Source organism: Balaenoptera physalus (genome assembly GCF_965194825.1).
Source record: "Balaenoptera physalus genome assembly, chromosome: 14".
NCBI classification, from domain to species: domain Eukaryota; kingdom Metazoa; phylum Chordata; class Mammalia; order Artiodactyla; family Balaenopteridae; genus Balaenoptera; species Balaenoptera physalus.
In genome coordinates this window covers 82,368,746-82,381,118 of record NC_138893.1, presented here as the reverse complement: position 1 = coordinate 82,381,118, position 12,373 = coordinate 82,368,746, and the positions used below count along the sequence as shown (strand labels likewise).

The window sequence follows — 12,373 nt, the reverse complement described above, 5'->3', positions numbered from 1 at the left end:
ATTTAGTGGTGTTCTCTTGTCTAGGGTTTACCCTTTGTGGTTTTTAAGGTGGTACTTTAAAAACACCCTTAACTGTTTCATTTCTTGAGTATCTATTTGTCTGGGCGCCTAGACAGATTAAAGACATACTTAAATCTGGAAAGAAAAGTTCCCTTCATATATTTCCTTTCCTTTCCTCTGGTGATACACTTACTTGAGTTGATAAGAGATCATTATCTCCTAGATCATAACTTCAAGGCCTCTTTCACAGGGTATATAAAGCCTTGTAATTCTAAACAGGTAGATCTTAGATTTTCTGATGTAACCAATCTCCCTTCGTCTTTCCCAGATGGAAGACCTGCCAAAGGAGAGGTTTGATTTCCTTTATACTTGGAGGTCGCTGAAATATTTTTCCCCCTGAAGTTTCTTACTTTTCCAGGGTGTACAGGTGTAGTGTTGTGTTTTCTCTTTTCAAAAATGATCTCGTTTTCTCTTTTAACACATTATTGACCGGGGGATTTTTGCAGAAACTAACGCCTGTGGCCTTAATACGTCTCCGGCCAAGAATGTGTTAACAAATGGAGAAGAATGGATTGCGGATGCTATCTAGGAGGCTTCTATCCAGAGTCATTTTGTGAGCCTCCTCCCTTCAGGTAGAATGAGCTAGAGGCTTTGGAGTCGAGATATGGGTCATGGCAGAAATTCAAGCCCTGGGGTCATCATGTCCCTTTGTTTAGGATAGAGGACGGCTCAGAGTGCTTCTCTGGACTCCACAATATGATCTGGCTCTAGTGTTAAGGTTCACTTAATCTTCCCTTGAGTGTACTGTGCCAGTCTGAATTTAGCTACTTTAGTCTCCCCCCCACCGCCCCTGCCCACCACCCCCTACTCCGCAACCAAAAAAAATTTTTTTTCCTAACTCAGGGAGATGCACTGTAGACATTTACTTCATCTGGTAGATGAGTGGATTTTGCAATTTGCTAGTCTTTAAATAGAAGGATCAAAATAAAATATGGTTCTTCTTAGAGAGCTTGGAGGGATTTTGTAGTTATAATGCTCTGTTGTGACACGTTGGTGATTATAGGGGGAAAAGAATAAAATAGGCTGGACGCTGCTGGCTCAACAGTGTCCTCCAGTAATGGTGAGAGCCCCATTGTCATGGTCCAGTTCAGTTTCAGAAGTGGGAATTACAGAGTGGCTGGTAGCCCTGGTTGGCCTCATGGAAATGGCCACTGTCTCACACTTAGAGAGTCCACTGGTTCTGGGATTGCATTGAGACTGTTTGTAATGATCAAAGGAATCCCTAATGTAAGATGTTTCTGTGAAAAAAATACCCATAGCAGTATAAAACCCAAAAAAGGAAATATAGATGGCAGCCCATAAGGAGGATCACTCTTAAATGTGTTTCCCATATGTGCCTGTAGGTTTTTAGTCACCTCTATCTGAAGTACCATTTGTATGATATCACATTTAGACTCTGCTTAGATTTCATAGACCTGAGTAATAAGTGTTTCCTTCTGCTTACATCATAAAGTAAAGCCAATTAGAAATTTCTGTGTTTTTAAAGATGGCTCAATGCTGCAAATGGGCAGTATATTCTTTAACTATGTTTTTCCTGCTAAAAGTTCTTTTGAAAAAAATAATTCAAGTTTGCAGGTAGTAAAAATGTGAAGTGAGGTACATAGTACAAGGAGACCCAAATGTGGTGTTCCAGTCCTCTTTGCTTGCTGGCTATGGAACTGTAGCTTTAGACATCTGTGAAATTCAGAGGATGACGTCTGCACCCCACATCTACAGGGCTGTTGTGAGGATCCAGTGAGATAATGCTATGAAGATTATCAGTAACTATAAAACATTACCCAAAGATGAAAGATTATACGAAGCACTGAAATGAATGTGGGACTCATTACATAGTCTTCAGGTCTATGGAAATGTTGGGACTAGGAAGTGATTTTACTTGACTTTCATGGATCAGCCTACTTTGAAATTAACACTGTTACATTCTCTTTGCCTCATTAAGACCAAATTATCTTTAATTAGCTTCACATAAGTATTAGATATTATACCAAATGAAATTTTGTGTCTGCTGCTCAGATTGCTGGGTGGTTAAATCTTACTTACAGATGAGTTGTGTGCATGTGTGTTTTCAAATTAGCAAATCTAAGATAAGTGCACAGTTCAAAATTACAGCATCATTCTAAGTGGAAGCTCATTGACACTGGAGACAGCAAGGCTGCTGTGATGCAGCTGGGAGAGCAGGAAGATCACCTTTGTACAGTAAAGGGAGCCAGAGCCACAGGGTCCAATGTCAGCCCACCCTCAGGAGATCTGAAGTCTCTCCTGGGTTCGTCTTTATTTGTGTGTTAACCCTGAACAAAACTTGCCTGCCTTCTGTTCCCAGAGTGAGCTTGTTGGTGCAATATACGGGTATATCGGTGTGTGTATAGTGTGTGTGTGTGTGTGTGTATTTTTTTAATCACTAGTTTCTTAAGGTTACTGTGAGAAAATGCCCCAGGGATTTTGTTGGTTAGTCATCCAGTTTCACACTGAGTAGACACAGAAATAATTAGGTTTGGAAGGAGACCCTTGACTAGAAAGAAACCTCCGGATGGACTCCAAAGAGGAATAGACAAGGATGGAGGAAGAAGGGTTGGGGAGCCCCACTCTCCACAAGCCCAAAGCTGGATTGACCATCCAAGCAGAGTAACAGGAAGCAGAAGCCTTGTGCTGGCCTGTTACTTCGCTAAACTTATGCTGGTATGATTAACAGTGACCTCCATGTAGCAAAATCTAAAGGTGCCTTCTAAGTTTTGGTCACAATCTAATGGACATCTTTCAGTCCACACCAGATATTCCTCTCAGCCATACTTGACTTGTTGAGAATATTTTTCCTTGAAATGTTCTCATCCTTTGGCTTCCGTGATTTCATATTTTCTGTGTTTTCTCTCTACCACTTCTTTCAGATCTTTTGTGAGCTCCTTGGCCTCTCTTCATCCCCTCATAGTTTCTTCAGGATTCTGTCCTTGGCCCTTTGTTTCCTCACTGTGCTTCATAACTTCTCCTGAGTTCCAGACCGTTAGATATAAATGCCTCCAGAACTTCTCCACTTGACACCCCGTAGGCTCCTCAGAGATTATATCCAAAACAGCTGATGAACCTTACACTGCTCCCTCCCCCCCCCCAAAAACAACCACTACAATAGAAACTACAGAAATCTTAGCAAACAGACAACATCCTGCTTCTCCTCAGGGATTTCCCATTTCAGCAAATGGCACACCACCAGCTACTCATTCAGTTCTACAAGCCGTCCTCTGTCCTATTCTCTCATAGCAAGAAATCACCAAAAATGCATGGGCTGTACGTCCTAATATGTATCCTACATCCTCAGTATATCCATAACCCTCACCAGACCTGCTCAGAGCTGCTATTATAATAACCAAACTTTAATCTTTACCCTCTTTCCCCTCATCCATTTTCCATACTTAAGCCTAAGTTACTTTTTAAAATTGTAAATCTAATCAGAATTTTTTAGTGTCCACCAGTTAACCTTAGGAAAAATCCAAGCCCAAAACACTCTTCTGGATTGGGCTCCTGTTGACCCCTTTGCACATCACCATCCCCTTCACGCTAGTTATATCAAACCTCTTTCCTCTTCTTGAATGTCACCGTGTTCTCCTCTCCCTTTGCACATGCTGTCTTCTCCCACCCTGCTCCCCTTCTGGTCCCATCTGTTCCCACTTATCCTTTGGGTCTCTTCTTTAGGAAGGCCTGCCTCTAACCTCCTGCTAGATTCACCCATATCTCCAAGCCACCCCATCCTAATTCTTGTCTAATGGTTGTCTTTCCTGGTGGACTGTGTGATCTGAAATGTCTGTCTTTTTCCTCACTGTGTCTCAGATGGACAGATGGTTGGTCAGATAGCCAATCCGAGGGACCGAGTGTCTTGAGTCTTTCATAGTTTTCCGTTGCTGCTATAACACATTGCCACAAAATTGTTGACAGAATTCAGTTCCTTGCGTATGCAGGACCGAGATCCCCATTTTCTTGCCGTCAGGTGAACGGCATTCCCTGCTTCTGATGGACACCCATATCCCTTGGCTTGTGTGTGGCTTCCCCCACACTGGGGGGAGTCCTTCTCCTAGTTTGAACCTCTCCTCCTCCTTTCATCTCATCTTACTAACCCAGCTGGAAGATTCTCTGCTTTTAAGTACTCGTGATTAGATTGGGCCTACCCAGATAATTCAGGGTAGTCTCCCCATCTCAAGGCCTGTAGCCTTAGTCACGTGTGCAAAGCCCCTTTTGCCATGTCAGGTACTATATTTGCAAGTTATAGGGGTATAGATATCTTTGGGGGGCATTATTCTGTCTACTACAGAGCCCATGTTTTTTTTTCTCCCATAGTACTTACTCCAAAAATCATTTCTACTGGTTTGTGGTCTCACTGATACTTGTTTAATTTTAAACAGTACTCCTCTGGTTTTGCTAGATAAAACTGTTATAAGCTACCAGTGCTTAATATGTGCTGGTAATAGGAATGAATGAGTGAATGAATATATATATTATGTTCTCAAATCAGATAAATTGCAAACCACAAAAATAAAACAAACTCCAGAAGGGTAAACCACCCTGAATTGTGTCATCAGAGAGAACCCAAATTTTAGGGGGAATTGTTGAATTTATGGAATGGCTAAATGGGAGGTAAGGACTTGCATTATCAATAGTATTGTTGTCCTTTATCTAATTATTATAGATTGTGTAGTAGTATGTCAAGGTTTAGTTACAGTCTTCTGTGTTACTTTAAAGTTGGCCGTGAGAAAGTAAAGTGGAAATGTTTCTTCATCCCTCAGCATCCTTTACAGAATCATAGAAATTTAGAGCTGGAAGGGATCTATGGCCAATTCTCTTGAGCTAAATAAAGGTAAGATTGCTGCCTAAAGAAAAGATAGGCTGAAGATTTTAGAATTTGATAGGGTAGCTTAAGTGGTAGTAGTTGAGATATAATATTACTTTGAGAGAAAGCAATAAGAGGAAGCATATTCCTTGCTCTTGATTAAAAGTGGCTGAAATCCATTAACTTTCAAAATGTACAATTAATTATTAAAAAGTATTTTTCATAGGATATCTGCGAGAATAAATAGTAAGCTGTATAATATGATGTGAATTACCTTAGTTGCTGGATATTGAGCTATAAAGTACAAAAGCAGATTTTAATGTAGAGAAAAATTTAGTGCATGAAATTGAGGTCATATGTGCTAGTGATGTATGACTTACAGGAAGTAATAAAAAGGGAGAAAAAAAGAGAAGTAAATGGTATACTTTTAAGCTGATGGGACCCATTTTAAGGGTGGAATTTAAATTGCTGTTCTTTAAAACTTGAGTTTTTACCCCCCTCACTACCTAAGGGAGGAAAAAAAAACCTGATCAAAGTAGAACTTCCCCTCCCCCTTCAGAGTGTACTTCTTAAAGTCGAAAAGCAAGCTGTCTTTGCTGTTCCTGAGCAGACAGAGGTGATTGATAACCATTTTTATATATTTAAACTCTTCCCCCCCACATTCATTTGAATGAGAGAAGCCCTTGTAAAAGAAAAGTGTCATAGGTTAAATGCATCTGCCTGGGTGTCTCTCCTGCCTGAGGTCATAATCCTATGACAACATTTTATTTGCTCAACATCTTAAATACAGATGTTTAGATTTTTTTTAAAACTCAGGAATAGTGTGCTTTTATTAACAGTATTGATGATTGATTTTGAATGTTTTTACTTCAAAAAGCCAAGTCTCCTGGTGGGTGGAATTTCATGAAGCACCTGTTAAGCTTTAGGGAGGAGGACCTTTTTGGCAGCAACCCAAAATACATATTTAAACAATGAGCCTGCCAAAGTCAGGAAATTATAAAACAGTTTTGAAATTGCAGGATCTGCTTTTTTTTTTTTTTTTTTATTACCCCTCAGGTTTCTTTTGCAGCTTGGTTATAAGTTCTTTCACATGGGATTTACTAACGTTCTTACTGTTTTAAGACCAGACTTAGAAAAATAAAATCAAATTTGGAGATCTTAGGTTTATGTGATAAAAGACCATCAGATTTTAAACTGAACTGCCTGCCAAAGAGTCTAGGCTCACACTCCCCAAAACCTTTTGGAGCAATCTATTATTCAGCGTAGCCTGGCCAGCTTCCTTGAATGGCGTTGCCCCTCGGGGTCTCCAGTTTTCCTCTGTGAGGTGAGAGCTGCTAGATGAAAAGTGTGTCCAAAACAGTGCAGAAAAGCTGAACACTCAGAAAAATGGGGGAACGCTTGCTAAGGGTATGTTTCTTGGCATATTCCATTTAGCCTGGATCTTGCAACTTCCAAATTCACTGTTTCTATTCCTACTTACAGATTTTAAATTCAGCGTCCCAGGGGCAAGATGGCAATAGTTTCTTCTTTGTGTATCCCAGCAATGAGGAATTCTTTGTATCCTATTGGATTTTTTTTTTCTTTTTTCCGTTTGTTTGTTTTATTATGTTAAGCAGCCACAGATTTTTAGTTAGTTAACTGTTGTTTTAAGATTTCATTATACTCAGAGAGCAGGAATTGTTTGAACTTCGGCACTCTTCTCGCAGGCTGGCAAGCCAGGAAACTTCGGAGTAGATGGTGATCGATGAAGAGGGTGAGGTCAAGAGATTTAACAGAAGGCACAGGCCTGAGAACATGATCTTGAGCATACGTTATCTTCAAGTTCTCCAAGACTTGTGATTAGAATCGGTGTAAATTTCCCAAATTTCTCTTAGGGAAAACATTTGTACAGTCACTCTCTCACATATGGGGGTGGGGCAGGGGAGACAGAAAGGAAAGTGTAATTTGGATTCTTTGATATATATTTTTTTTTTCTGATACGGTTTTTTGTTTGTTTTTTGACCTTACTATGTGGCTTGCGGGGGATCTTAGCTCCCCAACCAGGGATCGAACCCATGCCCCCTGCAGTGGAAGCTCGGAGTTCTAACCATTAGACGCCAGGGAATTCCCTCTTTGATCTTTTTGTACTTTCAAGTTCCTAAGGTTCTTTGGCTGGCATCATCACCATCTATTAAATATTAGGGAACGGGAGTTTAAAAAATTGAAGGCACCAGTCCCATAAAGCAATTTGCTTTTTATTCTTATAGGACATCCATCCTGTTTGAAATTTTGTCCTGAATTAACAACAAACGTAAAGGCCTTAAGGTGGCAGTGCATCGAATGCAAGACATGCAGTGCATGTAGAATCCAAGGCAAAAATGCAGTAAGTATTGCTCTCAGTAGTCTGTCTCCAGGTAAATTGTTAGTTTTCAGTGTTAAGGTTTTTCATTTTTGTAGGTTGTTGCTATTTTTAAATCGTGGTGCTCCTTCCTTATATTTTATTTATATTTTATTTTTGTTAATTGGACAACATAAGAATTTGTGGCCTTTTACAGTTGACTTCAGTCTCAATTAGTCTCTAATATGTTATATTGCAGGATAATATGCTTTTCTGTGACTCCTGCGATAGAGGATTCCATATGGAGTGCTGTGATCCCCCACTTTCCAGAATGCCAAAAGGTGAACTTTTAAACCATATTAAAAAATGTGTTTTATTATGTCACATTAGCCTTGTCCTAATGTCTGACAGCTCAGAAGTATACAGGTTCCTTAAGCGTTTTTTTCATCCCTCCTACCTTCCCTGTACTTGTGGGTTTGGCACAGGTTGTGAGCAGAGAAGTGTAAAAGCATTTAGTTTGGGGGTAATATATATAATAAATACTCTAATTCAGACACAGGACTAAAAAGACCATTCCTCTCCTGAAACCACTCCCTTATTAGAATAAGTTTAGATTAGGTAGGTCAAAAGTTTAGAGTACTCTCCATGTTATTCAGTACAGTGTTCAGAGGTAAGAAATTACCTATTTTCGATGATGGTGATAATGATGACTCCAGAAAAGTCCTATGACAGGAGCCATCACCATTTTCTTGGCCATTAGTTGATAATTTTGAACATGAGGATCTGAACTATCTTACATGGGTATATCCATATAGAATATGGATTTTCTTTTCTATTTATCGAGTAGTCAGCTAAGCTCAGCCTTCTTTTTCTCATATGATAATATATTAAACATTAAAAATAACTTTGCGTTATTACAAAATTTATACATTTTCATTGTGAAAGATTTAGAAAATATAGATTGACAAAAAGGGATAAAAAAAACAATCAGTTAGAAATTCCTTCCCTGCCCCCACCCACCCCTTTAAAAAGAAATGGAACATTCTGTACATGTTTATGGTTTTTCCCTCTTAACAATAGCTTCTCACATTCCCACATCATTAAATGTTCTCCTAAACATACTTTTTAATAAGTGTGTAGAACTCCATAGTACATAGAGCAGGGGTTACAAACCTGGTGACTGTGGGCCACAGAAATGTTTTGTTGATTATCTATCTATCTATCTATCCATCTATCTATCTATATCTCTCTATATATTTTTTAAAGACTTCTCTTAACTGTGTTACAGAAGAGCTGGTGCAATATTTTTAAAATTTTGAATTTGAATTGTCAGTGCCCCGCCTCAGTCTCACTGCTACCTGTTGCCTTACCTTCCAGCTTGCTTCAGTCACATATATTATACCTGGGTGGTTCCTGAACATAATTGATTTTGCAACCCCATGTAAAGAAAAGAATAATTTATTTAACCAATCCTCTATTTTGGATATTACAAATGTTTCCAATTTTTTCCATCCACAATTATTGCCTTAAGATAAATTCCTCCGGGAGGAATTGCTGGATCAAAGACTGTGTACATGAAAGGTTGTATCAGTTTTCAGACCAACCACCAGTGTATGAGAATACCTGTTTCCCTGTATAAATGACCAACACTCACTATTACTATATTTCATTGAATCTAAGACACACTTTTTTAAAAACCATTTTAACATCTTTGAAATCAGATGCATCTTATAGTCAGTGGTATCTTAGATTCAATGTAATACAGTGTTGTTATTCAAAATTTTTACCAATTAGGTAACAGAAAAAAGATGTCTGATGATTTTTTTCTTTAAATAGTGAAATTGAACTTTTTTTGTGTTTGATTATTGGCTGTTTGTATATCATCTTGTAAAGCACCTGTTTTTATTCATTAATCATTTTTCCATTGGGGTTTTCACTTTTTTCTTACTGATTTGCAGAAGCTCTTTCTATTTTTATGTAGTCAAATCCATGAATCTTTTTCTTTATGGCTTCAGTCTTACATGTCAGTCATGCTTAGATTATATTAATATCCACATAGTTTTCCTGGTGCTTGTAACATTTAATTTTGCCATATAATATTCATCTGCCTAGAATTTGTGTTTATAAAAGATAGGAAATAATTATTTTCCTTCCAGATAGACAGCTATATGTTCTATCACCCCTTACTGAATCGTTTCATCCTTTCCCCACTGATTTGAAATACAACCTTCATGATATGCTAAACTTATCAGTTGTTCTGGCCTTTCAATTCTTATCCATTGACCTGCTTGCATATGCCAGGTGCATAGTTTTAATTATTGTAGCTCCATAGTACTTAAACATTTTGTTTTACTTTTAAAAACTATATCTTATAATTTATTTAGTTAGAAAATTTTCAAAAAGAGACGATAAAACAACTACTTTTTCCCCAGAAGTTTCAAAAAAACAATTGACTTGAAAATGTCTCCCTCAAATCAAAAGATATATAATATCTGACAAGATTGGGTTTTCATGTGTGTTTACATGGTCGAGGGAAGCTTGGTGACATGTTGGGAAAAGCCTATTGGAAGAGTTCTGAGATGGGTCAGCCCTCTGCTCTCAGCACCTTGACCCTGGGGAAACTGACCTTTAATGACAGCTTCCCGAGGAGAATGACAGAAGGGAGTGATCCATCTTCTAGGGTCAAGTTCTGCATACAGGCATCCTTGGGCAGCTTATTAACAGCTGCAGTTTATATTTAATCTCTCTCCTAAAATCAAACATTAAAATATTTTTCTCATATATATATTAATTCAGGGATGTGGATTTGCCAAGTCTGCAGACCAAAGAAAAAGGGAAGAAAACTACTTCATGAGAAAGCTGCACAAATAAAACGACGATATGCAAAACCCATTGGACGACCGAAAAATAAATTAAAGCAACGATTGTTGTAGGTTGAGATCTTATCAAAAGAAATCTTTTATGTTGTGCTTTAAGATATAGTTGATTGTAACCCCCTTAGATTCCATTATCTTTTTAGTATCATTTTTACAAACTCAAGGGATGAGGAATAGTTCTCCTTTTGCATAAGCTGTGGAAATTTTTTTTGAAAATAACATTTTAAATTACAGTTGGCATTTCGGGGTCTTCTGTTGGCAGTATCTGTGATGCTAAGTGACATTTTTCAAGCAGCAGGATAGAAGCAGAATGTAAGAACTGGAAACAGTTATTCTGTCTACTTTATTATTGGCTGAACATTAGAAGAGGTTACTTATATGAATATTTTTTCTGGGGGTTTTTAAAACAAGAGAGGGATTTGTTCACATCTCTAGTGACTCTCTTTTGTTGCCCCAGATAACGTTTTAGAAAAATACTTCTCTTTTCTGGTGCTAATTTAGTATTACAACTTTTTAAGATCCCTTTTCTGAAATAGGAGCTTCTAAGAAACCTGCTAATGACTGTCCTAATTTGCCTCCAAAGAGTTAGACAAGACCATTTGGTATGTGCACATGTGTGCAAACATACAGACAGAATAATATATTTGCAGTAGCCTGCAGTTCTACTATGATAGCCCCATTTCCTCTAGCCTGTTGCCACATAGATGCCTTTAAAGCCAAGTAGAACATTTAGCAGGAGTTACTTGGAGAAGTAGAGAAAAGATAAGAGGAGAAATGGATGTATTTTTTTTTAACCTATACAGAGTATAGAACTGACTGTCAGCATTAGGTAAGATGTTTAGAAATGAAATCAGTAGACTTGCATATCTGAAGCAGCTCTATCAATAAGACCGTTGCCCTTCTCTTTAGGCTTAGTGAAAGGGTCACTGTGATGTAGAAATGAATAGATCTCTGCACACACAGTGAAGAAACACCAGGTGTCTAATTCACTTGCTTACTCTTCCCCCCCTAATTTTATCTGAAGCAATTCACTTTATTACCTGCTCTCAGAAAAACAGTATCGTCCCGCACCTTTATCTCCCAAAGGAGAAATAGAAAAATGCATGCTCCTTTCTAGAGTGTTCTGTGAAACGTTATGAAAACCTTCTAACTGGTGGACATCTTAATATGGAATTTGTGTTAATTTCTAGAGGCAAACATGAAACCTATTCACGAATAAAATCTTTCATATTAGCATCATTTGAAGTAGAAATTATATGTTTTTGCATTCGTCCAGTGTAAGCATTTTTCCCGAAATGGGACTGTATCCTCAGGGCCCAATTAAAAAAACCAAATTAGGATATAAACTTTCTAAACAAAGGACACAGCTGAAAATTGCATCTGGCACCAATCCTAACCTTTTGTTTGTCCAAAATTGTCCTTTGAGCTTAGGAATTTTTAAGACAGTCTAGGGAGTTTTCCTTTTTACATGCTTTATAAGCATATTATCCTTTCTGGGCAATCGATTCCAGATACAGTCCAAATGTAGCATTCTGATGTGAAACATTTTAGCCTGGATGAGTAGTTTATTGGTAACTCTCACTGTGACAGTGGAGATCTCTAGCTCTAACCTGATTTGGCTGACTCGGTGGCATTGGGTGCAGCTCCTGGCGGTTGAGCTACTTCGGATGAGCCTAGTAGCTCACTCTGTTGATCTGTGCCAGCCGCCCCTTTAGCTGACTGCCGAAATTGTTCATTAAATCTCTGTGTACAGGATGACCACTAAGCTATGCTCTTCTATTTGTAATTATTTAAGATATTTTTATAATTCAAGATCATATCATTTTCAGGCTTCCATTTCGTCATTACTAGCCTTCAGCTCAGTTGATAATTTTTAAGCTCCATTCTTGGGCCCCAGCACTGCCATAATTCACATGCAAATGTTTCTGTTGAATAAAATTCTGCTGCAAAATGGGTAGCTTTCCAAGCCCTAGCCTGAGGTGAGGGCAGGCAGCTGCCGTTCCTGTAAGCAGCTGTGGTAGTGGAGTGACCTCCGGTCTCCATTGAGCACACAGCTGTATGGGCAGAACCAGCATCAAATGAACTGAAATAGCAGTCAGAACCAGTGTATAAAGATTCTGATGCCAAGTGTCTGATAATGACCATGGTAAATGTGCTGCTTCTTCACCAGACTTTCCATGTCATGTCTGACCCGCTGTAGCTTTTCTTTAATCATTTCTTCAGTTTTTTGCTATTGTTGTCCTTTTTTCAGCAGTATTTTATGCTGTAACTAATTGTCTCCTCTACTTAGAGAGTATTATTGGTTATCTT

At 38.4% G+C, this 12,373-nt stretch overlaps 1 protein-coding gene across 7 annotated transcripts in view; it reads left to right on the top strand.

The window, feature by feature from the left end:
• Positions 1-12,373, top strand: part of KAT6B (lysine acetyltransferase 6B) — a 179,969-nt gene that overhangs the window by 116,578 nt on the left and 51,018 nt on the right. For all 7 annotated transcript variants that reach the window (XM_082424918.1, XM_082424915.1, XM_082424916.1 and 4 more), the window contains exons 5-7: positions 7,117-7,232; positions 7,447-7,528; positions 9,984-10,116. In XM_082424918.1, coding sequence (XP_082281044.1) covers positions 7,117-7,232; positions 7,447-7,528; positions 9,984-10,116 — 331 coding nt within the window. The remainder of the gene's footprint in view (positions 1-7,116; positions 7,233-7,446; positions 7,529-9,983; positions 10,117-12,373) is intronic.